The sequence below is a fragment of the Tinamus guttatus genome, unplaced genomic scaffold (genome assembly GCF_059628265.1).
Source record: "Tinamus guttatus ecotype Peru unplaced genomic scaffold, ASM5962826v1 Tinamus_guttatus_pri_ptg000052l, whole genome shotgun sequence".
NCBI classification, from domain to species: Eukaryota; Metazoa; Chordata; class Aves; order Tinamiformes; family Tinamidae; genus Tinamus; species Tinamus guttatus.
In genome coordinates, this window is record NW_028288586.1 from 4,503,598 (window position 1) to 4,531,566 (window position 27,969).

At 36.7% G+C, this 27,969-nt stretch overlaps 2 protein-coding genes across 3 annotated transcripts in view; one reads left to right on the forward strand and one right to left on the reverse strand.

Moving 5' to 3' along the window:
* LCORL (ligand dependent nuclear receptor corepressor like) overlaps positions 1-2,351 on the forward strand; it is a 67,393-nt gene extending 65,042 nt beyond the window's left edge. Inside the window, exon 7 of one of the 2 annotated variants that reach the window (XM_088539968.1) lies at positions 2,081-2,351. In XM_088539968.1, the coding sequence (XP_088396094.1) occupies positions 2,081-2,264 (184 nt within the window). In that variant the 3' untranslated portion in view covers positions 2,265-2,351. The remainder of the gene's footprint in view (positions 1-2,080) is intronic. The other variant, XM_088539966.1, reaches the window with a different exon arrangement.
* A 3,616-nt stretch (positions 2,352-5,967) lies between these two features.
* On the reverse strand, positions 5,968-26,653 carry NCAPG (non-SMC condensin I complex subunit G). Its single transcript, XM_010220555.2, has 21 exons — positions 26,543-26,653; positions 26,144-26,350; positions 25,162-25,390; positions 23,759-23,904; positions 22,823-22,907; positions 21,513-21,705; positions 19,504-19,653; positions 16,984-17,124; positions 15,837-15,960; positions 14,325-14,414; positions 13,962-14,141; positions 13,436-13,546; positions 12,046-12,165; positions 10,936-11,172; positions 10,464-10,645; positions 9,355-9,529; positions 8,808-8,969; positions 7,907-8,078; positions 7,329-7,421; positions 6,714-6,786; positions 5,968-6,104 (listed from the first exon to the last, which is right to left on the reverse strand). The coding sequence occupies exons 1-21, from the start codon at positions 26,651-26,653 to the stop codon at positions 5,978-5,980; spliced, it is 3,108 nt and encodes a 1,035-aa protein (XP_010218857.2). The 3' UTR covers positions 5,968-5,977.
* Between the last annotated feature and the right edge of the window lie 1,316 nt (positions 26,654-27,969).

Here is a 27,969-nt window from a genome sequence, read left to right on the forward strand (position 1 = left end):
ATACTTTGGCTTTAGTTTTTGCAAAGTCATTGTTTCTTACACCTTTACAAGAATTTGTACAAAAACTAAAATTAAAATATACAATAATCCCAGAACACACTGTCAGCCTGATCAGTTTGTCTAACGCTTTCAAATCGGTGCCTCCAGCCACTCACTAGGAGGAGCAGCCGCCGGGCACCGCAGCTCTCAGGGTTGGGCTACGCACTCACACGGGAGCCCTCCTCTGTGTGGGCGAGTCACAGCTTCCACAGGAATGCCAGCAGTTAGTTCGCAGGAATGGGGTCAGCTTGGCCACTTCTCAGGCAACAGAACTTGAAAACACTCCCAAAACCACAGAAAAGCTCAACTGCTTCCAAACAATATTTATTAGGTAACATACACATACATTCGGAACAGAACGTGTGATTTGCTTGAGGGACAGAATGGGCCATAGTGTGGTTGCCCCAGACACTACTACCACTTCACTTAGTGATAAATAGAAACAATCAACACCTCACAGGTTCAAATTTTCTATCCAGGAAAACATGGGAAGTAGTAGGGTTAGCAATAGGGATGAGGAAGGCTGCAACACTTCAGCCTTCAGCCCAGTACCAGCTCACATACATACATTTAACCCCATCCCCAGGAGAGGAACAAACCCCTTGCAGAAGATTTCAACTTTCCTCACAGCAGTCGAGATCCCAGGTTCAGAGCTGAAGAGGTTACAAATGTAAGGAGGAATTTAACCTTGCTCACTAGAGTCTCCTCTCTGTGCCACCTACATCTGCACGCAGCGTAGTCACGTTTCCCTCAACAAGGAAAAGACCAGAGCACCACAAACAGACTGAAAAAAGCAGAAGAAGCAATAGAGGAAAAGGGTACAAAGGGCAGAAGCAAAAGAATGAGGAAAATATCAGAAATATAGCTTAGAGGAAGGAATTGGGGACCCTAATTATTGAGGTTTAAGATTAACTGTTAACAACAGTTAGCAAGGGAGAAACATCCAGCCTGTTTTCAGTAATATGTTAAAAGGGCACTTGTCATTCTCAGTATCTTGCATAAAAATTTTAAAGCCTAAGAAAGTGGGAAAGATATCGATGAACTGCCACTTACCTGCTACACAAGTTGTCATTCCCTCTTGCTGTGAAGTAGGAAAAATCGTAATGAAAATTGGTCACTAGTATTTGAGCAATACAAAGCAATCCTAGGTCATAGTCTTTTAACGTCCTTTAAGTAACTGCATGTGCTCTACTAGACTGTTCACCCATGTTATAAGCACTTTTGCATATAACCTAGCACTTCCTCACACAAACAAGATTAATTCATTGCATATGGTTAAATGATTAAACACACTTGAGCAGATTTGATCCTTGATGATTTGTGCTTAGGTCATATGAGAAAAATATTATAGAAAAATAAGTTTGAAATATTTAATTGATGAGATAGTATTCTTAACTCCTCCTTTTTGTCTTAAGTGCATAAAATTACATGCTTTATTTGGCAACAATCTGTGAATCAATCCACATTTGCCCAGTGATCTCCAAGCCAGATGACTTCTTTCCCTTCCTGCATTACTTACTTTTCTAGACATGAAACAAAGTCACAACAGTCTATAGCTTAGTCTTCGTTAGGGCTGTATTAATTTTACAATGACTTGGGGAGGGGAGGAGGAGGAAGACTCTCTTCCTCGGCCCCTGCTCTGGGAGTTGCTGCCATGGGTTCCTGTCACCTGGGCCGCACTGAGGCAGAACCGCCCTGGTGGTTCCTGCACCAAAGCCCCGGCCTGAGGGCGCCAAGAGTCGCCCCGTAACAGGGCTCAGAGCCGCCCGCCCGGGCCCGAGCCCTCGGCCTCCGCGGCGGCACCAGGAGTCACCCATAACAGGGCTCCAAGAGCTGCCCCTGCCCGAGCCCTCGGCCTCTGCGCTGCGGCTGGCCGGGGCTCAGCCGCTGCTCCTGCAGCGCATCAACACACAGGCCCCACAACCACCTCACCCTGCCCTTTAGCTGTTCGCTTGGGGGAGGAGGAAGGAGAGGAAAAAGAAACAGTGCTAAAACTCTTCCCCTTCTTCTCCCCTTCCCAACCCCACTTCTTTTCTTACAGCGCGCTACAAGTGAAGGTCTCGGAGCCGCAGAATTCTGTAGACATGAACACAGAAAACGAACGATTGAAGTCCATAAAGATGTGCCTTAAACAGCCCCCTGAGTGGAATCTGAGTTTTGCAGCAGCATCCCTTACCAGCTGTAAAGTTTTTAACCAAAATCTCAAAACCGATGAGAACAAATAGATCACAGCTGTTCTTGCACTATTATTTTGTATATTGTTCTTGATTTTTTTTTCTGCTGAATAATAAGCATTTATTATATTGATCTTGTGTAATTTGGCTTTATATTACTACTAGCATTATTCATTTTGATGTACTTTTTCTTTTTTTTTTTTAAACATGCCGTTTCACATCTGACCATCATGAAATTTTTGCAGTACAAATTTATATAAGAATCAGATGTTCCCATTTACTAGTATTGTGATTTTTCTATGCTCTTTCAGTTTATTACTTCCCAGTTTTATTTTTGTGCACGAAGATTAATATATTATGTGATTTGTGACGTAAGTCACCATGTAAAGTTTTCTGATAATAACAATTCAAACACAACAATAACAGGTGGAGATAGACTACCTCGAAAGAAAGCAGTAAAAAGAAGAGGTAAATTACCTAAGGAGATCTTCAAGGATGGATGGTTTGAAGCATACTGAACAACCATTTATTTCTGCAGTATGTTGCCATCCTCATTTATCTTGAGATAAGTTGTGTGCCGGTGTTGAACGACTATCCTGCCTAAATGAAGAGCCAGCTCTACGGGACAATCTCTTGAAAGATTGTTAAGCAGCAGGTCTGTATCTGCACTTTTTGAGGTTTCTGCTAAATGGTCTTTTTCCCCTTTTGTTTTTATAAATTTATGCCTGCCACCAATTAAAATGGATGTAAATGCGCTTCCTATTTCATTTTTTTCTTGTACTTTGGCAATTTAATGTAAACATCAAAATTATAAAATCTACTTGGAAAAAAAATGGTTGTAGTTGACTACATTGTAGACATTTCAAGTCTAAATCAGCTTTAGCAAGGTTAATGTACTTCATCAAAACTTTATGATAGCTATAACAACATTAGAATAAAACTGTACTATATATTTCTCTTTTCTGGAGTCATACATTCAACAGCTAGTGTAGCTTGTAGTGAATTCCTTAATTCACTAAATCATATATTCTTTACTTCCCAAGAGACAATTTTCCAGCAGAAAATTTCCTTGGAAGACATTGTATTCTATATAACAAGGGGTTTGAGTATTCACTTAGAATTGTCTTATTTAATAAAATGAAGTTGCAATTCTTCTCTCTCTCTAAGTTAGTTGCAGACACAATCCAGTAATTAAAGATTCCTGTGTGGTCAGGTAAGTCTGACAGCTTCCCATAAGGATATTAAGTCACTGAAATGTTGGACAGTGCAGAACAAAATTACTGCACTGCACATGTATTAATAAACATTCATCATCAAGCCACATTGTCTAGATGGTCTTTATGTATCTCACCTATTTCATAGATTGGATTTTGGGGGAAAGCAGGCCAAACAATTAAATTTCTTGGCGCATAGTCACTGAAGTGCAAGAAGAGCGTCTCCAGCAGGCCGAGGGAGGTGATCCTGCCCCTCTACTCAGCCCTGGTGAGGCCACATCTGGAGTATTGTGTCCAGTTCTGGGCTCCACAGTACAAGAGGGATGTGGAGCTGCTGGAGAGAGTCCAGCGCAGGGCTACGAGGATGATCAGGGGCCTGGAACATCTGCCCGATGAGGAGAGGCTGAGGGAGCTGGGCCTGTTGAGCCTAGAGAAGAGAAGGCTGAGAGGGGATCTAATCAGTGTCTATAAGTACCTCAAGGGAGGGAGTGCAGAGGATGGTGCTGGCCTCTTTTCACTGGTGGCCCCCGACAGAACTAGAGGCAATGGCCACAAACTGAAACACCAAAAGTTCCACAGGAACTTAAGGGAAAATTTCTTGACAGTGAGGGTGACAGAGCGCTGGAACAGGCTGCCCAGAGAGGTTGTGGAGTCTCCTTCTCTGGAGATCTTCAAAACCCGCTTGGACGCAGTCCTGTGCCACGTGCTCTAGGTGACCCTGCGTGTGCAGGGGGTTGGACTAGATGATCTCTAGAGGTCCCTTCCAACCCTAAGCATTCTATGATTCTATGATTAACTGGAGCACCATCGAAGCACGGTAAGCAGCCACTGTCTGGGCTAGCCAAAAGAGACATTGAAAGAGGCTCATAAACAACAAACCCGATGAGACGTGTGCCCTCGTTCGCATGTCTCAAGGAAGAGGCACCATGAGTTTTTTTCTCCATGTCAAACAAGACTGAGTTCATAGCATGGCTTGTTCATTACAGAGGGGCAGGTCTCACCTCAAAAGTTATCTTTCAACTTTATATATCCCCTTTTTAAAGCACAGGGGAGGGTCCGATTGATGGACAACTTGGGAAAAAATGAAGGATACACTTCACCTTTTTAATGATGCTCAGGCAGCATTCAAGGGGATGAGCAATGTGGTTCCACATACACAAATTTCCATTAGGAATACAAATTGGAGTAAGGATGTGAAGGAGAAAATTTAACAAAAGGGGGATCTCAAAGCTTCAAAACTCGGTTCAAAATCATGAATAAAAACACTGGGTCACAAAGTTACATAAGCTTCTAAATAGCAAGCATTAACAAAGAATGCATCATGGCAATTTGTAGTCTGAAAGATTTCAGCAAAAATTTAAAGGATGAAAGCAAAATGACCCTCTCTCCATTTTCTTTATGCAGTTTTGAAAACAGCATAGTACAGCAGGCACAGCCCCTTGGGAACACTACTTATTCACTAGCATCTCTGAGATGTAGTGAAGATCACTCGCAATATATTAAGTTTTAAATTGAAAACTCCCGAGGAAGCTGCCTTCAACATGAGTAGGTAACACGTCCACATCACGTGAACAACATGATCATCCTCTGACTACCTTATTTGAATGGGAACAAGAAGGACATAATGGATAGAAGGGTTTCCAAACCAAGAACTGTCTCTGATTTCCTACAGTGGCTCTGCTCTACCAACAGTGAACACCGGTTCACTTTAACCTTCTATTGTCTATGTAAAATTCATGACTATTTTGAATATAATATTAAAAAAAAAGTGAGTTCAAAGCTAAATCACAAGTGTATGCCCTTTTATAACAGCACTACACAGGCTTTCAAAGTATTTTATTTCTGCTCTTTGTGGCCCTCAATACTTTGGATTTTTTTTGTACCCCAAGTAATTTTACTCTCTTCTGAAAGCACAATAATGATTTCTTATAACAAGGCCAGGGTCAGTGGCTGACCTCCCATCTTAGATTTACAGAGTCAGCAACTCATAGCTTCACTATTTTGACTTTTTTGATAACAGACCCGTTATCTGCAGGAAGCACAATGTGCACTTCAGACCAATTCTGCTTTACATTAACATGAACCCTAAAACCTCCCTTGACACAGGCTGAGAAATAGAAGAGGTTCATTAAAGGTTCATAGCTGCATCAAAGGCAGGTGTGTTCAAAGTGTTGCAAGGAAGGGCACTCACTCGCCACGTACTCACAAGTATTATGTTTGACTAATGTTAAAAAATACCACTTTAAGAATGTAGCTCTCAAAAAGAACTATTAAATACTTGCCATCAAACAATATTCATTTGAAGATAAATAAAAACTTTGACGTTTTGTTCAGGTTGTATTTTAAGAATAAGATTTTTTATTACAAGAATGATACAGTAGATCGGTGAAAAATATCAGAAAGTCTATTAAACAAATAAGAGTTCCTAAAAAAAACCTGCAATTTTAAATGGTCAGTTATAGAAGTTAACTCACTAACAATGAAACAAAGCTTATTTTTTAAGTCTGCTACTAAAAGCATCTTAATGCCAGTAGTTATCTACTTTTGTCTTCAGTCGTCTGCTTCTCTATCCAGAAGGTAGCTAAGATTCATTCTTGTTTTTTCAAGTGCTGCTGTTTTTGCTCGTCTTGAAGGCCTTGCACTTGACATTGGGACTGGTTCTGGCATTTCATCACCACTGAAATAAAAATACCTTAAATTAAGGCCAAAAATACTTTTGGAAAATTGAAAAGTACTTATATTAACAAATTTGAAACCGTGCATAATTAAAACAGCGTCTTATAAGGTAAAAAAAAACATTCTAGTGCTTTTAAGTATATTATTCTCTGCAAGTATGAAGTATGTAAGTGATCTAGCAGTATCAGAAAAGATCGGTGTTTGCAGTTGCACAAAATCCGGTCAGGTGAAGAGTGGATCAAAGTGAATACACTGAACAAGCAAACGGGAAAGGTTGCCCATGATCAGCCTAAGATCCACAGGTTTCTTGCACGAGAGGGTGAGCACAACTGAATATTTCAAAGATATTTCAAAAGCTTTTTAACACTTATGGTCTCTGTGATCTGAGAGGAAGGAATGTATTGCACTTATGTATTTATGGCTCATTCCTAGAAGCTTATCAGTTAAGGCTTGGAGAATAAGTGATAAGACAGCAGCCAAGTGTGAAAAATATCAGATTCTTACACACAACAGTTTAGGGGATAAAGATGCAAGTTTGGAGAGGAAAAGCATTTGAATTGAATTCTCTTGCTAGAACTGACATCACAGCAAGGGTGAAGGAGAGATTTACCTTTCACTGGCAGATGTTGCACGAGTTTTCCTTCTGCTCACAGACCTAGTTTCTGCTGCTCCTTTTCGCTCTCCTAAGTGTAAGTGAAAGCCACTTTTAAATCATCGAATTATGTCCTTTGTTGAAACAGTTTTGCATTCTTAAAACTTTATTGAAGAAATATGCAAATTTGTGTTATTTTTTTCTGATGTTTCATTTAGACATACAGTATGTAGTCACCCATTGGATTTTTTGTTTGTTAAAAACACTAACGTCCACAATCTTGGGAACTGTATTCACATAAACAGCTGTACATTACTGTAATGTATTTAAATTATTCTGAAAACTTCTAACCAGAGGCTTTTTTCCCCTATTTTTGTTGTGGAGTCCCTAACCTTGGAGATACTCAAAAGCATCTGTAGTCCAGAGCCATCTGCTGCAGGTGACCCTGCTTGAGCAGAGGGCTTGTGCTAAGTCCCTCAAGGTCCCTTCCAAACTCAACCATCGTGTGATTTATATCACTCCAAAATCTTCAACAAGAGACATTATTTTTTAAACAAATAAATAATTTTAAAAAACACAGTATGAAGACTGAATTTTCACAGTAATTACTATAGCTAGAAAGGCAGCACATACCTCTGCCAGCTTTGCGCCTTGTGGATTTCGATTTTGCAGATGCTTCACTTTTAAGTTCACTGACTGAAGCACGATCAGATTCTTCCTCATTTTCTGTCAAACACAAGGGGGAATAAAAATGCCACAGATGATCAATTTGACCCAAAATACTGGTTCTTAAAATTTTTACTATTATATAAAAGGCTATACAATCTTAAACTCATATTTTCTGTAAATCAGATAAGGCTAGAAGCAAGCCTAAAACGTCATTCAGACTAAATTCTCAGAACTCTAGGAAGTTTCTTTCTTACACAATCTATATTATTCATAGGGAGCTTTTTTTTTTTTTTTTTTTCCCCTAGCATCTGATCTAGATCTTCCCTGATGCAACTGAAGGACAAAAAGTAATGGCTGTTTCCCTTTTTGCTACCCAACCCAAGCAGTAAATATTCCTTTCTTTCAAGGATCCCGAATGTATGGTTTCTGTTTTCAAAAAGCGGATTTGTTTACTAGAAAGAAACCACGATTCCTCTTCACGCAGATGTGCACAAGTTGCCCGCTTGCAAACCTCCTACTAAACAAGAGTTCTGCTGAATTACCTTCTTCATTTTGACCATTATTTTCACGTAACGTGATGCCAGTTTCCTGTATCCTTTCCGAGAAGCCCGTTTCCTCTGTCCTTTCAGAGTCATCTTTGCCCCTATTTGCACCTTTGCTTAAGTTTATCTTGATCTTCTCAATAGCTCTTTGGCACAATTTGTCTTTCACTTTCTGGGGAAGACAAATTTAATTGTTTAACAATTGTTAAATTGTTATTTTTAAAATCTATTTCTTTTATTCATTAAAAACAAAGTGACTGAACCTTTCCAGTCACTCCAGTGAGTGGTGTAACATTCCCACTTTGAGATGATTGGAATTCTTCTTGACATTTCTACATGGCACCGTCTTCCTTTGCCTCACTCCCAAATTTTACTGTAACTTCCACATTAATAAAAGCAGCAGCAATAAAACAAACAAAACACAACACTTTCCATCAGCCTTGTAGTCCCTTCCCGGTTCATCTCAAACAAAGCAATCTTTTCCTGCTGCCCAGTGATCCTGAAGGTAAGTTTACATGTAAAAAATTTTGGCTCTTAATTATTTATGAAAGATAAGCCGTGAAGACTGTGAAGGACTAACAATGAATGTAAAAAAACAAACAAACAAACAAACAAACCTATCTCAGTAGCTGTGGTGTAATCTATTGTTTTCAATCATATCCAGCTGCTCACACAGCTGCAAGCTATTTTTATTATCTGATAGCCTAAATATTTAAGTTATACAGTGAACTCAGATTTTTGTAAATACCTTATCAAAAAGGAATTTTCCATGAAGACTGTTGCTAAAAGGCATATTCTGGTCATATTATCACAGTAAGGAAAAAGCATATGGTTTTTAGCATATCAGATTATTAGTCTGCTAGTGATTAAAATAGTAACAACCATGTTATTTATGAACTACCTCTAGAATCTCATCCAGCAGATGCAGAAGATTCTCTGTGGAAGAACCACTGAGTTCTAATGAATTTAAAGCTCTTGCATAAATACGAACATCTGGTGCAGTTGGATCCATCAAAATTTCATTGCAAATTTTCATTGCCAAATTATCATGCACTGTTAAGTCCTATAAAGGAAAGAGATCAGGTATTTCTGAAATGCAGTTGAAAGTTATTTACAAAGGATAACAGAATCATTCTGATTTAGGCAGATAATTAATAATTTTACATAGTAAATACTTTCTTAAAACAGAGTATTTTGAGTACATACACCTGATACATGTGACCTTTTTAAGTATTTTCCTCCAGTAAAAGTAACTAAGGCTGGTGCAAGTTCCTGTAACAAGGAACGGGAAATTTGGAGAGAAAAAAAAGGAGAAAAAAAAAAAAAAAAAAAAAGGCACACATGCAGGCTGAGAGAGAGGCCAAGACAACTGGCTAGCGGGAAGTGAAGGGCCTCCATCTCCAGACACAAAGAAGTGCCTTCCTCCAGTTCAACCCATTGCTACACACCTGACACTCCGGAGACTTTTGGGCCTGAGGTTTGAGCGCGCTTGGTCTGGTGAGGTCCACTAAGAGCTCAGAAACGTTACTGGTATCTACTTCAGCCAAAGGGGAAGTGGCAGGAGCATTGAACAGCATTCGCAGGGTGGGAAGATAAGCCTCCTCAAAGAATTTCTGGTTAGACCTGTTTCAATTGAGTCACAGATTAGCAGCACAAAGAAACAAAATTAAACTTTAAGTCCCCCCCAGATTTTCTCTGCTGCAATGAAATTCATATATTAAATTAGTGGGATTCTTGGGTTTTTTGTTTGTTTTTTACTAATTTTCAACAAAACTTAAATCGGTAAGAAAATCCTCTAGAAGAGGCTTGGCATTTTTCCTACTACTACTTTGACAACAGTATTTTTGAACCAACTCCTCTTTGAACTACTGCTTTCACTGTGACAGCTTATAGGTCATACAACCTTGGCTATTTAACCAGAAAGAGCAGAAAACAAACAGCAAGTTCAAAACTGGCCAACACGACTAGCATCAGCGCCAAGACAAACCAAACCTTTTTTCAAGCAAGTGAAAGGAGAATTGATATTTATGCTCCTGCCTGTTTACGTAACTTCCTCTGTCCTCTCCCAGAACAAAGAGGTGATTTTGAATCTGATGTGAATTTAGGGTTTTTGTTTTGCTTTTGTTTGTTTGTTTTAAATGCAGCCTGCTTCATTTATATCTGCTTGAGACTACTTCCTTTGGAAGCATTACTGATTGCTCTTCTTTGTTGAGGCTCATAGGTTGAGTTACACTCAAAAGTGATAAGTATAGAAGACTGAATTAGACCTTTAAATCTAAAACAAATGAATCTGAAAATCAAACAGGTTTAAGAGGTAAATAAATGGTTAGCAGCTAAATAAAAGGCAAGTGAATTGTAGCTGTTGAACCCCAGAGAATAAGTCAAATGACTACTAGTCTAGTGCCCAGCTCTGGTACACCCAACTCTAAAAATTCCAGAATTTCTTTCGCTACTGTACAGCAATAAAAACCAATTCCACTTTGTGCAAGACCAAAAAAGTTTCCTAAAAGTGCCAGTCCAATGTATGTTTCTACATAGCATTTTACAAAGGCCATACCTATTTGCATAAGCAAATAAAGGGAAGAAAACTCCCAGACAGTGTCTGAGCCGAGTATCCTCTTCGGTCACAGGATTATACCACAACAAAACAAGACGAGAAAGCAGCTTGGCGCTAATCAGCCTCCCAGAGAACATCAGCTTGGCTATGCCCTCTGCAGCAGTTGTCCTAAGTTCTGAAAACTAAAAAGAAGAAGAGTTGATCATAAAAATACACAAACACCATAGCATTTAAGCACCAATACACTGAAATCATATACACCCTGTTCTGCCAGTCACGAGTACATTCACGTATTTGCACTTGTGCAGTTTCAGAGGTGACCTAAGAATAATGTTCGCAAGTATCAAAGACAAAGTTGTGGTCATTTTCTAGATCAGTTATTTTAGTATTAGTTCATTCATCTCACACATCCTGTAATGCTGAATTGCAACGTAATCCAACAGAAAACCTTAAGGAAAATAGTATTTCTTACCTCACTGTCCAAGAAACCAGAAAGCAGCTGTAGGAGATTGTGAATCGTAGCATTCTCTTCTTCTTTCTCTATGGTTTTATTTTCTTCCTCACAGCCTTCAATTGCAATCTGTACATCTTCACTCTTAGACTCATTGCCTCTTCTGGGTTTGAGTAGTTCAATCCCAAATAACATTAGTTGATCAAAGACTGCTTTTAAAGCACTTAGCTTAACCCTGATATCATCTATCTGTAAAACCTAGGTTAAATAAGGAAAATAGATGCAGAAGATATTATGTAAATTTAAAGCAGCTCTCTTACATTCCTAATTTCCTTGTCTTGCTAACAGGTTTTAAAAATAAGAAAGAATTTAAAAAGTTAACTTCTGGTGGCATCAGCACCTTCATCCATCTGCCTGTGCTGCTGTACAAGGGAAGGAAAGTGGAAAGTGGAGTGGGGGGCTAAGTGTGAGAGTGTGTGTGCGCGCGAGTGTGTGTGTGCGTGAGCATGCACATGTGTGTGTGCATATACATATGCAGTCTTATTGTGTGAACCTATAAACAGACATAATAGAAGAGGGAAAAAATATTACAATAACTGGGCCCCAGCATAACCAGACACGCAATATTCAGTAGACAATATTGCAAGTATGAAACTCATAATACAGGTACATGAGCTTTGGGAGAAAAAGAGTGTTTGACCATTCTATTCTATTAGCCAGATTTCTTTTGCTAGTTTGGATACTTATAATCCTCCAATTAACAATTGTTAATTAATTCATGCAAAATTACCAACACAGAGATTAACTCAAACTCTTAAATGTTTGACTGATTTCAGTCAAATGTCAAAGAGGAAGAGAGATCTTAAGAGTAAAAAAATCCTTTTATTTAAAAGAAAATCTGCAATCTTATAAAGGAAAGGCAAGCTACCACCAGAATGCCACATAATGTTAATTATTAGAAATCAGACAAAACCTATATGAGACTACACCCTCCAGATCTAGATGCACATGAGGCATGAAGCATGCACATGAGGTCCTCAGCTAACTATACAGGATAACTTCCTAGAGACACAAGGCTAGTTTTATTTGCGAGGTAACAGGGACCACAATTCATTTTACAGTCATTTTTACCTGTAGCAGTAGGGCAAGGTGTTGTTGGGCAAAGTCTTTGTTATGAAGGGCACAGCAACCCAAACATAGAACTGCCTTGTTTCTCACAGCTGGATGGACATTAGTTACTCCAGGAAGTATCTGAAAATAATTTTAGACTTTTTAGATGAAATACATAAACTTAAAATAAAACACTGTCCACTGTGTAAAATGTGCTTACCCTGAAACTAAAAATAATTTAGATAGATATAGGATTATATGCTGGTAACCACTATATATTCTGCTTCTATAGACATAAATAGATTGAGTAGAATATTTGTTTTCAAACAAAATTAAGTTGAAAGCTCATTATGAACTAAAACCCAAAACTTGCACATTTCTTTATAAAAATATTATCATTCTTGCAAATAAATAATATCCATTTCCAAGCTGCAAAATACAGAAGTCCCTTAACTCATGCACTTGGAATGGTTTTGAAAAAGACAACTCTATAAATGCACACAAAGGCCAGCCAGGCCAGAGAGCACATGAATGCCATGCCAAGCTCAGGTTATACTAGAACCCTCTTGTAAATGTGAAAGTCAATCCAACTCAGTAAGATGCTCAATAAGATGCTCCAAAACAAGTGAAAGCCCTTCAGGAAAATTAACATGGAAAGAGAGTTAAAAAAAATAATGGTGGTGAGGGGAGAAATGTAAAAAATTAATGAAACCCCCAATTAAATTAAGAAGGTTTTTTAATCTTTTAAACCTCTTTAATTAAAGAAGCATATTAATACTAACTGTGATTTCTTAGAATAGTATTATAAACAAGGATGAGATCAGGAGTTGTTCCGCTTAATCACTTTCTCCAAGCCCCTCATGTCCTAAGTGACAAGTGTTTGATAGGTCTCTATATACCCTCAAGCCCTCTTATTTCCAGGTTACTAAGATGTACCCATTTACTTCACCCAGCAGCTGTTCCACACCGTTACAATCCTTGCTGCTCTCCCCTAAACCACTTCCAGTTCTAGTATATTCTTTCTAGATAGGTGGGATAGGAATTGCACACACATCTGCACAGTGTGTGCACCATGCAGTCACACAGTGGCATGCTGCTTTTTTTCTGTACCTAACCAGGAGAGAGTTTAAGCTGTCTTAAAGCAATAAGAGATAAGAGCCTGCAACAGTTGGAAACATTCATCTTGAAATTGCATACTACTTAATGCTAAAAGCAAGTGTAATAAGCAGTGGCAATATAGACCTTCTATAGTCTACTAAACTTTACAATCCAAAAAACATTTTGTTCTTCAAAAGTGATGGAAAAACAGAGCAGAAGAAGAAAAGAAATTATTCTGAAATAATCAGACTGCCCCACCAGCTCTGCCATACTCATCTGCATCATATGCAAAATAGTGTTTACTATTACATACCAGAGATTCAGTTATTTCTCTCATGGTTGGACCAATTCCTTTAGAAAGGGACATCACCTTGAGAAGCTCATAACACATCATCAGACACTTCAACAGTGTTTCAGGATCATTCTTCAAGGAAAGTCAGGGAAAAGAAAAAGGTCATTATTACATTAACCTACCCAAAATATTCATCTGCCCATTATGCATTAGCTATATATGAATATTAAACAAGAGCAATGATGAAGAGGGATTCAGTTTCATTTTTTTCAGTTAGCCAAGCTTGAAAGCGAAAAGAGCAAAACCTTTTTATAATTCCTTAGCTATTGAGGGACAAAAACACAACTTAAGAGCAATGCATTTTTTGCTAGAGCACAGGAGCACCTTCTCTATATGCAGAAGAAAAACACTAACACCATAAATACCATTTTTAACTTTAAAAAATGTAGATTATGTGATACCAAATTATGCTTTCTTTTAAAAGAATGAAGAAATATCAAGACAAAACACTTGACAAAGTATTTTCAGAGGCAAAGGAAAAAGAGACCTTCTCAACACGCATTTCTTTAATTTCAGGTTGCTCTCCTTCTTTTATCAGATCATTTTTTGTTTGTTCCAGTTCAGTTATTTTCTCTTTTAGTATTGATGCTTGATTAAAATCCTGTTGAGTAATGCATTCTTCCAAAGCTGCCTTTGCTTCAAAGATCTTCACTTTAATTTCAGCCAACTAAAATATAAAGTATAAAGAAATTGAAAATCGCAACATTGTAACCTACCTGGCAATAGCTAACAATAGAATATTGACACTAGACAATAATAAACTGCTACTACTACTCAAAAAAAAAAAAAAAGTCTAACAAACAAAAACATGTGACAACTATTTTTCTTTAGTTAACTAAAATTTGCTCACCTTAAGTTGTCGCTTTCTTATTTCAGCAGCATCAACAGGCTGGTCAACAGGAACAATTGGCTCACGAACTTCTGAGATAATTTCTGCAATCTATTATTACAATCAGAATGTTACATTGATTTTAGTTAAAAAAAAAAAATCAGATCTTAAACAACATTCAAACTTTTAAATACCTTCCCTCTGAAATACTGAGCATCTGTATACTCAGCATTTAAGTCACTTCAATAAATCCTCACTGCTCTTTGTCAATATACAGTCTAACTATGAAAATCTAGTGTCTTCCAGCCTATAAAAGTCTAGTGTCTTCTAGTCTATAGCAAGGTAAGCCAAAAAAATTAAAGACAAAATATCCATGAGTAAGTCAAGCAACTTCCATGCAGAAGTGCAACTTGTCAGTTCACAAAGTGGTGAACTCTTTCTCTTCTGTGCCTAAACACATGCTTTAGAAAAAAAGATTGGTAAGAGGAGTACAGCTTTTCATCTTTTACTACTTTAATTAACATTAATTATTAATAACATTAAAGGCCTATTAATCACCACGTGTAGTACAACGAACCGTGTGACTAGTAGTTTAATTTCAAGCACAAACACATGCATAAAACCAGAAAGAGAATTAGGCTAAGGATTTGGTATGCCAGTTAGTTAGGAGTTCTCTGAAGTCTGGCCCTTTACGCTAAAAGAAAAATTAAATGAAATGCAAGGAAAACAGAAGACAGAATGGAGATTACATAGACAATCTGATTGCTCTTATGCCGGATTACCTCATCTAAACGTTAACTTCCTCTCAAGCTCTACTCAATCAGCAAAACCTGCTGAGTCAGTGTATTTTGCTAGGATTCCAATAGAAATGTGTACAATTATTATTAGCACTATAGTACTATAAGAGCACTATAATACTAATAATATACATACTGACATCACCATAGCTCTTCCATCATAATCCTCTTACAAACTCTTATCTTATGAACTGGATTGAGCTTTCCAGAAGGTGCCTCCATCTGTAAGTTTAGAATATGCTTAAAATATTTGAGTAAAGCTAGTAGCTCATTTTTTACGTTAAATTTAAAAAATTATACTTTATGTTAAAAAAAAAAAAATCTATTAAAATAATTTTCCTGTAAGGGTTTCTAGTATCTTTCTTAATTAAAATGAATAGGAAGAACTTGGAAATTTGGAAATGTATGTGACACTTGCTTGGAATGCACCAGTCAAAACTTTCACTTTAACAGGGCAAAGGAGTTTGAAATCACTTGCTAAAGTCTAATATTTTTCTATTTTTAGGTTTACATTTGCAGCATCAGACAATCACTCTAAAATTGAATATATCTCTTCAGGTAATCAAAATGAGGCCATTCTGGAGGGAAGGCAGGAGCGGGAGAAAAATATAAATGCACTTCTAGACCTAAAATATTTTAATTCCTGACATTTACAATACTTTCAAAGACTGTGTGTCACAGAAGGGAAGGGGTGGGGGACAAAAAAAAAAACCAACCAGTCTTTAAAATTACTTACAGTTTGAATCCTTCCATCATCATTTTTGATAATATTGAGTAATCTTTCTACAAGTAGAGCTATAAAGGCTGTTGAAGTGGTAGGTAGAATGAGAATCTTTTGTAAAACAGCTATCAGATGCTTCCTTTATTAAAAAAGAAAACAATACATTTACATTGTATTGTACAATACATTTAAAAGGCCGGGAGGAGACACTTAAGAGCTAATAATTTATCCATTTTGGCCTAGCTTGACAAATACCTTATAAAACCAATCTTGGTTTTAACTAGTTAAGTGACGAATGTATTTTCTTATCTAGCAATGTTTGTCTTTTCCTGATTTTACCCAATTTCTCCCAATTAGAAAATGCCGACATTTTTTTGTTTTAATCAAATGCAACTACAGTATAAAGAAAGTTATTTTCAGCAGAAAACAGTCAGCTATCAACCAGGTAGAACGCCTTCATATAAATCATTTGGCTAGGAACTAAAAAACAAAGGGTACAAGCTTAATTATCCTGACAGTGTAGAATTACATGTGATGTATTACACTGAGGGTTTGAAATTACTGCCATTGAAATTTGTACCATCATAACTGTGATTTTTCTGAAAATGCCTATGATGACTTAAAGTTCCAAATTTGTTTTAACACAATTAACTCACATCAAAGGCTGTTCACATTGTAAGATCACTTGAATAACTCAGTTAACCCAGTCCAATTCAGCTCGGTATCTAAAACATCTGATCATCTTTAAGTCTTGGAACACTGGGCTTCAAGCACAAAACCCCCACAGGCTATTTAGCATAAGTCAGTAAAAATCAGCCATTTAGCTCCTTTAATGTTGAAACACTGAGTTCCAAAGGAACAGTCTTGTAGCATTCCAATATCAGTAGTTCTTTAGGAAAAGAACTGAACTTGTCCTTCGCAAGCAACTGTGCAAGTCTGCATTAAAATTCCTTTTTTTTTTTTTTTTTTTTTTCTCTCTCTATAAAACTAAGCAGACGGCATCTGGCACATTACTGGGAACAACTCTGTCAGGAAGATGCTGCCATTCTTTCAACTAGCATATTCAGCCCATTTGATCACGTTAGTTTCTCAGTAGAAACTGCTTGTTCGCACCTATTAAGTGACTATAGCAGTAATACCACAGATAGGTTTTTCAGTTTACCTTCCTCCCTCTTCACTGGTATCCATGCAGCCTATAATATGGATCAGTTGCTGACCTATAAATTCTTTTGTCATCAGGTTTTCAAAACAGGAAAAGTCTTCTCTTTGCTCTTCACTAAGAGCTGGCATACTTTGAAGATAACTGAATCCAAATAGAACAAAGGTAATTACATTCAAGATCACTGCTGGAATGTCAAACAAAACAAAACATTATGGTAACCATATGGGATATAAAATTACAAACCTTTAGATTCACTTTTGTTTTCTCCTTTTGGTAGGCAAATAGCTCTGGAAAAGTATTTCTGACAAATAAATTAAGATTTAAAAATAATGTGCTGCTTTAAAAATATTCCTTGTTTCAGAAGGCAAAACACTAAGAAACAGAAAACGAAAGTTATGCTGCTATGTGCAATTAATTCTGTACCCCACATCTAGGCATTACCTTAAAAATAAATGTATATGTGTACCATTTATCGTATGTATGCGCGTGCACCATTTTTCATATAGACACAAGCATATATACATATGTGTATACATGAGTATCTCATTTCACTAGTTTTTTGCACATTCTGGTTCTGTGTCCTGGTGTGATGCACAACCTGTATAAAATTCAAATACTTATGAGCTGTTTTTAGATTCCTTATTTCACTAAAGCTTTGCAGTTACATTTCAGCAACAGCTCATTAAATTTAGGAAATTTTATGAAATTCTTTAAAAATAGGAAAAGTGCTTTGTATGCATCTACAGCTTAGGACTGCCTGCAATTATAAAATAGGCAGCAGCGGCTGATCCTTTTACACTAGCATTCTACAGTAGCTAACAGTGAAGTATCGAAATACAGTGCACAGGGCTGCATTCACTCTTAAGACTCAACAGCTTGTTGTTTGCTGCTCTTTCTAAATAGCAGCCTTACAGTGCAATAAATCCAAAACGTTGATCGTACCATTCCAAATCTTACCTGAACAGTGGAGCAGCTCACCAATAAATAGTTTAAGAGCTCACACTACAACCAAGTACCAACAAATCTAATGTTAACCAGCATCTTCCCACAGGGGAAGATAAGTGAAGGCATTTGAAGCAAGATTGGAGGAAAGAAACAAAAAGGGTGTTGTTTTCTTAAAAAAAAAAAAAAAAAAAAATGTATTTTATGGACTCAGATGATTATGAACAAATAAATTTATAGCTGTCATACTGGATCCACATTTCTACATTAAAACAGCATGGATGTGAAATAAATGAAGTGTTTATGAAACATATTAGCACATTTCATATAAAACATGAAATTTGTAATCTGCCCATTGAAGATATACACATAATTTTTAACTGTAAGCACCTACCAAAACAAAGCTTTTTTCCTCCAGATCTGATTTATAATTATTTCAGGAAGCATCACTCCACATTTCATTGCTTAATTGAGCAATACTTCTGTTGTAATTCTTATTTAGCAGCAACACCATTAAAATGGACACTGCTGTTGATTCTTATTAACCCTTTAAGTTAAGATTCAAACTTTTTGGGATGAATATCCAACTAGGCCAAAAGGAAGGAAAAGAAATAATAAAGAAAAAAAAAATCACCTTTCTTCATTCTGGTAAAAAGCCTGACTTAATAAAACATTTGCTGCTTTTTGCCCATGAACAACAAAAAAGTACTATTAAAAAAAAAAAAAAAAAAAAAAAAAAAAAAAAAAAAAACCTATCTGCAAGTTCTTTACTAAACACACTACAATCTATAAACTCATAGATGGACAAAGAACCGTTGTAGACTACAGAACAATTTTCTATTATTTTAAATAACAGAATTATATGTTATCAATCTAGAAATCTGTCTTTCTGATGATCCATGAGAATAAAGATTTTAGAGTAGCTTTCACGCTATAACTTTATTCTTTTCAATTTTTAAGTGGTAAGTCTTCTCACACTTCTTTAAAAGGGAAAAAATAGGGTGAGAAGTTCAAATGCTAGAAACTGCGAGAACTAAAACTACCTATACTTGTATTTCTTCATTCTGGAGGCACTGCAGTTCACATTCACTATCAAAATACTGTAATTTAACTGATAATTTGTAAGTGTGTGAATGTTCTTAATTTAACAGAATTATAGGACTTACAAGAAGTTACCTTGCATTTACCTCACTGAATCACTTAATTACACCTATGCTATACACCAGCAGCATCCACATGCTGTCATCACGTCAAGTAACTAGAGTAAAAGGTAAAAAATTTTAATGAGACTATAGTGAAGGGTAAAATGTTCTTACAGACATTTTTAAAATTAGTGTGCAAGAATAAAATAATTCTTAATCATTCACATTTAGTACATCCACAACTGCACTGTCTCCTGTTTTATTTATTCCTGACTTTCCTAAACATACGAGTATTTGACTCTAATCCTGATATTCTTAAAAAAAAAAAAAAAAGAAACAAAACAAAACAAGAAAAAAAAAACTGAAGTGAAATATTAAATACCACTAAAATTGATTTCAAAAACAGTTAAGTGGCTTATTTTTAAATGCAATGTACCTTAACAAATAATCTGCGTATATAGCAGGTTCTGGCAACATCTGTTCTAGTAAATCTTCACCTTCTTCACCATTTGATTTTAGATATTCACAAAGAGATCTCCAGTACAACACATTCTCAGCTGTTAAGTCTGGCAGTGGAATCAGTTTCCTTAGCGTAAAAAAAGGTAAATAATAAAAATATATATATATATATATACAGATAAATAAAAAGTGACAAAGTCAACAAACACACAGAAATAGGTTATTTGCCATGATAAAAAAAAAAAGTTTAAAATACTCTCTGCAGAGCTAACAGTGGAAAAAATAACTTACTCTTCATAAATGATTTTTTTATATTGCAAATTGAAGCTGTCTATTACCAATTTGCAGGAAGATTCTAATCAGACTTCCAGATCTCTAAGATATTTAAAAACAAAAAACTCAAGAACAGAAACTTGTAGACAAAAACTATCTTTAGATAGTTTCTCATTAATCTGATGAGTTCTTATTTAAAAGCCAATTCATTAAATATAAATAATAGACTTCAAAAGCTAAGCATTCAACATATGGACACTGCATCACTCAGGCTATAGTCAAAAACATCATAACAAGTCTTTTCCATAAATCTAAGAATCACACGGTAAATAGTTTCAGTAAATTCTCCTGAAAATGTTAATAGCCGACAGATCTATTTAAAAATATATATTTTTCAATCCTCAGTTAATCCAACCCTTTTATAATGAAACAGAAAGCATCAGAACAGACTCACAAGTCCATAACTATGAATATTACTCCTGTGAACCTCTTAAAATATTGGCACATTTCCAGGGACTGTAAGGAAGTTGTTTCCCCATTAATATTACTTTTTAAAAACCAGACCATCCCTTATAGGTCTCTTTTGAATACAATGCATCTACTAATTTACAATCCATCATAAGCTACTAGTACATCACAGGATTACATGACACTTTTTTTTCCAAAAAGGATAAAAAGTGATCAATTATATATATCAGCCACAATTTTCCTTTTAAATTTATTATTTATTATCTGACTTTACACTGCTGCTACTGTTAATCATCATTTAATTTTTGTTTCTTCAGCTACTTCAATACTGCTTCTTTTTGCAACTTTTTGTCTCCCATACAACTGCCTATATTTTCAGATTTTTGACTGTTTTCATTATACTCTGCTCTCTTAAGTTTTGCTTTATGTATCTTTATACTGATCATGTCATCTCCTCATAGCTTAGGAACTCACGTGGTCAATTTCCACCAAATATTAATCCAAGAAAAGAAGCCTCAAAGATACTCAGTTCCTTCAAGCTCTGTTAGCACAGGTTGGATACATTCCCAGAAGACTCAAGCTCACTAATTTTCTTCTGATTGATTGTACCAACTCTCAAAACAATACAAAGATAACTGAACAATCCCTAAGCTGCCAAGGAAAGATACACAAAAGAGCCAAGGAAAACAGTGAAATATACGAAAAAGACCAGAATTATTACTAAGAAGTGGAAGAGGAAGGGCAAGAGGAAAAAAAAAAAATCAGACCAAAAAAACAACAACACTTTTCAGTACCAAAGATTAATAGAGAAAATTGCAGGGGTAAGCCAGAGCACTGCCTTTATTGCAAGCCATAGAAACAGCACAAGGAAGTAAAAGAAATTACACTGTGCAAGTTTTACTTCTCATAAAGAAATGCTTGCTTAGTGGATAAATTTACTCCCCACCTTGAACTCTTAAGAAAATTATTTTGGGGATGTGTGTGTAAACAAAGTCAAAGACATTTTACATTTTTTCTTCTTGCTTGATTTGGCACAGTCATTTTAAGCTGATAAACACAGAGCTTAAAAAAAAAAAAAAATCAGAACACAAACACCAGGGAGGCATTATGCCTTATGCAACAACATCTGTCTTCTAATCACAAGTAATAGTTATCCTATAGCTATCCCTTTGGATACAGCTTTTAATTTAATAGTCTTATGATACAAAATATACATCTTTTAGAAATGAAAACTGATCTGCATACCTACTGTCAAGGTTTTTAAAGTTCTTAACAGAGTCACTGACTGGAGATAGTGAAAATATTGCATTTAGTACTGGGATGGCCACGTCAATACAGTTTTCCACATCCAGTCGATGAAGAAGTTCTAAAACATCCCCCTCCGTCAAATTTAACCAGGCTTGAAGCAGTTTCTTCTTCATTACCTCCTTAACAGCCTCTAATGAAACAGGAGTTTAAGTAGTTCAAAATGTTAAGAAGGACAAAACATACTAAGTTTTCAACATGATATCACAAATCATTTGTTTTGCATATCATTTTTAATGAAATTATATAGTCAAGTTTATATTTCCTTAAACAAGAACAATCTACGAAGCATTACTGTAAAAGTAAACAGTTGCTGATCTTACAGTAACTGTAAATAAATGTTGGGCTTCTTAACATTTTTGCTTGTGTGGAATTTGCATATACATGTGGTGTGTGTAAGTCACAACTGGAATCTTCCGAGCAGCAAAGAGCTAACAATCTGTATTCAATCTCCCAAAAGTCGTCACTAGAAATGCAAAATTGACTCAGTCTTTAAAAAAAAAAAAAAAAAAAAAACCACCTCACTCATTCAGAATCCCAAAGATAAAATTTCACTTAGGTGAATATATATTAAAGAGAGAAAGAAAAAATATTTTTCTTTTAGTATTTCTCCATGCAGACTTAAAAGGCTAATCAGCTGGCTGCTTCCGGACTACCAGCTACAGAAAACTGAACAAACTACAAATTCTTCATTTGTGATGATACTCATTTATGATAGCACAAAAGACTTCAAAAAGAATAAAGCTGCCTCATGAAGAAATGAATGCAGGACAACCAAAAAAAAAAAAAAAGTTAGATAGAAAAGACTTCAGCTAATTAAATGAAAAATAAATCACCCATTAAGATTTCTCTCAGAATAAACATGAGAAATATTATTTCAAATAATTTTCAAAGTTATATTAGTGTTAGATTTCAATTCTTCAAAACAGTTAACATTAAAAAAAGTATTTTTGCTTCAAAAAAAGACAAGATTAAATATTTGCACTTTTTCCACTTATGTGCTAAATAACATTCTTGTTTTCTAATTTTAATAGTATTTGGCCTTTTTTCAGAGGCCAAATTTTCAGGCTTTCAATTTTCTTGAAATCTTCTTCCTTTTCTGGTTTATCCTGATAACTTTATTCTTGATAACTTTTGACTCCCTTTCTGATCCTGCAGTAACAGATTCTCCATGTGTTATCCCTACAATATTAAAAAATATTATTTCTTAAAAATTCACTTATTTTTAAAAAAAAAATATGATCTCTTACCTGATCTGTCATTAAGCCCTTGTTGGAGCAACTTTATTCTTTGTGCTATTGACAGAGCTCTCATGTGAACTTTTTCTGCCAAAACCTTAAAAAAAAGGGATGGTAAAATGTTTCTAAAAATTAGAACAATTGATTTTGCAAACTATTTGTGGCTCTGAATTCTCAGAGTTATCCATAAACAGAAACTGTAAGTCAATAAAATCCTGCAAAATCTCTACCCTCGGTCCTGTAAGTTAACAGCAGATTCTTGTGCAGAAAAAAAAAGAGGTAAAATTAAGGTAGAAATTTGGCTGCTAGATTTGTTTCCATATCCTGCTGTTACATGTAATATTCTCTCCTTAAAAGTTCCAAGAGCTCTGCATACCAGCAGTGAAGGTACATACATCCCTTAAAGACTACTAACACAGAGCTTCAGTTCAAAAAACAGAAGATGATTCTCTGAATACAGAAGACTAAACATACTGTCTGAAAGTTGATCTTATCCTTCATTTACTAAGCAGCTTGCACAAGAAATGTACTTTCAACAAACAAAAACATACAATATTTTATATTTGTACTACTGTGACCTTAGAACCCTAAACTGTTTTACCTAGATTTATATAATTCTCTATCAGAAAATAACAGAGAAGAAAAAACATTTCATAAACATTGCCTTATTTGTAGATAGAAATTAACAGATTGAAAAAAAAAAAATCCTTACTTTCCAATGCTAATAACTTAAGTTCTATCACATGAAAATTTTCTCTTTTGACTTTTTAGAGAGTTCTACAGCAGAATTCAGGGGATATAACTTGAAAAAAATCATTAAATGACTCATGAAAAAAATCCGGTAAGGGAAAATAAGATGGTTTAACTGACCTATCACTCAAATGATGAAAAAAAAAATTCCCTAATGCTTTTATAAGTCAATTTTTGAAATTAAGTGATACAACTTACCTCATATGCCAGCTTCCTGACAGCCTCCTTTACATCCATAGTACGACCTACAATTTTTGACAAAGTGCTTGCCGATGGAGCAATACATGACAACACTGCACGCCTCACTCCTGAATTTGAATCATTTTCAAGCAGCGTGCTGTAAACTGAAATTTAAAAACATAATCATGTGACCTTCAAGCTCTTAAAACATTACAAGAAAACAGAAAAAAAAAAAAAAAAAAAGTCAACAGATATTACTACAAAAATCCCTGCTTGCATGCTCATCCAAATCTATGGTACGGTTTAGGGTCACTACCCGAAGTTTATGGCAGTTACATGCCAAAACTGTATCTCAAAAGAAATTCAATTGCAGAAATAAGATTTGCAATGTTAAGTGCGATCATCAGTTCATAAATCTGAAAATTGCCACTCTAGGGAGGCAAATCCTACCTACAAACAACCATTTTGTCATTTACTGGATGAATAGAGCTTCCAGAAGTTGGTTCCTTATGATCTCTCTATTCCCTGGCAATTTATCTTCACCACCTTTGAGAAAGATTCTCAAATTTTCCTATAATCGGAAAACTGAAATCTGCATTAAGCCTACCAAAATATTTTTTGTAGTAGTAAAGCTTCTTACACTCTTGCCCCTTCTTGAATAGTAAATGCAACAAAAAGATAATATAATTAATACTTATCCTTCTTTCTGTGTGAATATCTTAATTCACTGTGACATTTATATGCTCCTCTATAAGCATATTAACAAGCATTTAGAAAACATAAATTTCAAATAGTGTATCTTAATAATAATAATAAATCAGTTTACTCTTTCCACAAGAGAGGGTAGGTAAAATTTAGTCAGGGCACAGTAAGAACAGCTGTGTTGGTACAGGCCTACAGTCCGTCTACCATAATTCAGTTTCCTGTCACCCATAACTACACCCATAAACAGCACAGAAACCTGGATTTCAGAGGTGTTCTCCTTTAAAGCAGCTTTTCCATGAGCCACATGAGATTTGCAAAGAAAGAGAAAGGAGTCAAGATAAAAGCATAGGCTAAATGTAATAAGCTTGCCTCTGACAAACAGGCAACAAGCATGTATCATATCTCCACTTCACCTCCCAATATTTTCACCATCCTTCAGCTATGCTCAGTTCAAATAACGCACTGAGTGCAGTAAGATTTGTTCCTTATGCAGTGCCCAAAAGATCCCCCCTCCAAGCAGTTCTGTCTTCTCCACTTGAACATAAACAACTTTTGCATTTATAATATCCATGGCAAGAAGCCCCACAGGTTGATTACCTATTGCAGGATGAATCTCCTCTAAGATTTAGTCACTCAATGTTTTAAAACAAATTTCAAATTATAAGAGTCAACAAATCATAAACAAATGGGGAAAAAAAAAAGGTATTACCACTTACCATTAACCACAGGGCAATTTTCATCGTTAGGATCTTGAAGTCTTGACAAGGCTAGGACAGCTTGAATTCTCACATTTGGAAATTTATCTTTAAGTCTAATCAGCATAACTTCATTAATTTTATCAAATAAATCATCATCAATCTGGGCATTCTCTGGCATGTTTCCCAGAAGCTTGTTAACAAGCTGGCATGCTCGAAATCTAACTGCGTGGCTGGCTGCATCATGAGACTGGGGCAGGGGAGAAGGTTAGAAAGAAGAAAAAAAAAAGAACAAAAGGCTTTATTACAGCCATTTGTTTTTTCAATATAATATCAATGTGCACATACAAGTAGTTAACATTCTATACAGTGCGTGAAATGTGTCCTTCCACACTTCAAAAGCTCTCCCCCTTCCCAAGTTTTTTTTGTTTTGATAAGATTAAAAAGATTAAAAACCTGAAGAAACATAGTCTATTAGTTACATCGCTATTTTTCACATCCATACACACATGCACAAGAAAAAGGATGTTTACCGCTCAGTGCAAACTGTACAGCATTAGCCAACTTACTCCTCTGCATTCATAAACATTCAAAAGAGAGGTTAGCATCAGTGACTACTGACATTAGCCTAAATAAATTTTTGTTTACATTTTGAAATTCCAGTCTAAGAAAACATCACTCAACTAATGTTTTTGTACTATTGGAACTGTCAGTCTTCTTTATGTATATAATGCATGCAGTAATCAGAAAATGAGCAATACACCTACCAACCACAGTTGTATGAAAGATCTTGCAATAATTTTACTTCTCAAAATGCATCTGACACCTGTGACCGTCAAATAAGAAAACTTTCTTTTTTCATAAGCATAAGTAAAATATAGAAAGCATGGTAAAATGCTAGCCTTGATTTGCTTTCATTTTGTAGGCTTTTGTTTCCAAATATCTGTACGTTTTCAAGTTTTCACTTATCATGTTAAAGACATTATAACAATTATTAAAATACCTCCAGCAGAAAATTGAACACGTAATTCAGAAGTGCATTATCTTCCTCTCCTTCCTCGCTACCACTCTCCTCCGCTTGGTAAAACGAAGTAACAAATTTAGCCACAAAGTTAGTCAGCTGCTCCACCGCTGGCTCCCGCTTGTAGATGACCATAGCGTACTTGAGGAAATGGATGAATTTTTCATGAAAATCTTGCTTATCTTCCAACTGAAAAAACAATGCAGGAGATCATAGCAAGCGATAACTGTTGGGTTCTCCTTTCCACAGCAGTAACACGAGATAAACTGACAGACACTCTTTAAGTTTTTAAAGTGCTGAATGGGGCAGCGCGGACAGAGCCGCTCCAGGACACGCTGCGCTCGTCGCCTCGCGGTGCTGCTGTCCCGAGGCCGGCCTCACCTGGCTGTAGGTTCTCTTCAGAGCCACCACCAGCTTCGCGTGATTCTGGTGCGGCTTCTGGGCCAGCTGAAAGGCTTCCTGGATGTGCAGAGTCTCCTTGCCCGCGCCCATGGCGGCCCCGGGGCAGCCGGGCCCCACAGCCGCTCTTCCCACACGGAGCCCTACGGCGGGCACGGCTCGCACCGCGAGCGGGGCCGCTGCCGCAGGAGGAGGAGGAGAACGGGGATACCCGGCCCCGAGGCCACCACTCGGGACCCAGCAACGGCCGCAGCTCCCGCGCCCGCAGCTTCAAACGGGGCGCGAGCGCCGCGCCAAGTCTCGCGAGAGCAGCGGGGGCGGAGCGGGGAGGGGAGGCGCGCGCCGCCGGCGGGGCGAGGAAATGGCGGCCGCTGTGGAGGCGCTAGCGAGGGGAGGGGGGGAGCGCCGTCCTCCCGCTCCTGCCTCTCTGCTGAGCTCAGTCGCCTCATAGTGGCAACACACCAGCTGCAAGCCTATTAAAAAAAAAAAAAAAAAAAAAAGGCGGTGGAATGTGCGCAAAATAGTTTAGTAAGTCTGCCCGGTTGGAATCACCGCCAGACGCTTTCGTGAAGCTCCGCCCATCCGGAAGGAAAAAAATCACAGTTGCGTTTTGTGCACCTTACAGAAACGTAACTCTGGGGTGACAGGCGAACGGAGCACAACCTCTGTCCCAGAACACCACAGCCCTTTGGAAGGTGATCCGTTTGTGGAGAGTCACCAAGAATACACAGCTACTGTACCTGGAGCGGTGCTTTTTACCTGTTTAAAGTTGACAAGTAGGAGAATTTAAGTATCAAAGGAAATGAAGTTAACTAGTGTTACTTGGTTGTCTGAGTGAACTGAGGAAGCTGGATCCAAGTTGCAGACTGTGTGTTTCTTATCAAAACATCTTCATGCTTCATAGCAGCTACAAGGGACTGCAACTGGTGGTTGTCTGAATGCACTTTTTTTTCCTTTTTTTTTTAAATTCGAAGTTTTTATTTGCATATTTTTCTCCTATTTTTTCAAGCATTTATTATGAACCTACTGTTTTCCCGGAAATACATTAACTTGGGAATAATAAATTCTCAAGTAAGCTTGACCTTGCAGGTAGGAATGACCACGGTGAAACTGAGCCATGGGTGGTTAGTTGAATGGAAACATTTTGAGCACATATTAATTATGCCCGTACTAGCAAAATTCAAAAAATGTGGGCCAAAATACTAAACTGTGCACTCTAGGAACATAAGGTATTTAACACATATATGTGCTAGGGGTTTTTTTCTAAGTGTCTAATTACCTCAAGCAATGGTAGTTATGAAGGACAAGGGACGTACAATCAAGTTAAAATAGGTCGAATACATCAAACACTTCCTAAAGAAGTATTGGTCTTTAAAACAGAAAACATCTAACAAAATAGGTAAGCACTA

Bases quoted from the DNA above. Each gene is read 5' to 3' on its own strand.
- NCAPG (XM_010220555.2), bottom strand. From the start codon at position 26,653: ATGGGCGCGGGCAAGGAGACTCTGCACATCCAGGAAGCCTTTCAGCTG. The intron at 21,706-22,822 runs GTAAGAGATCAT...CTGTTTCATTAG, and splicing joins AGGGCTTAATGACAGATCAG to AGGCTGTTAAGGAGGTAATG. The intron at 12,166-13,435 runs GTATGTAATAGT...AATTATTTTCAG, and splicing joins GAGAAATAACTGAATCTCTG to ATACTTCCTGGAGTAACTAA.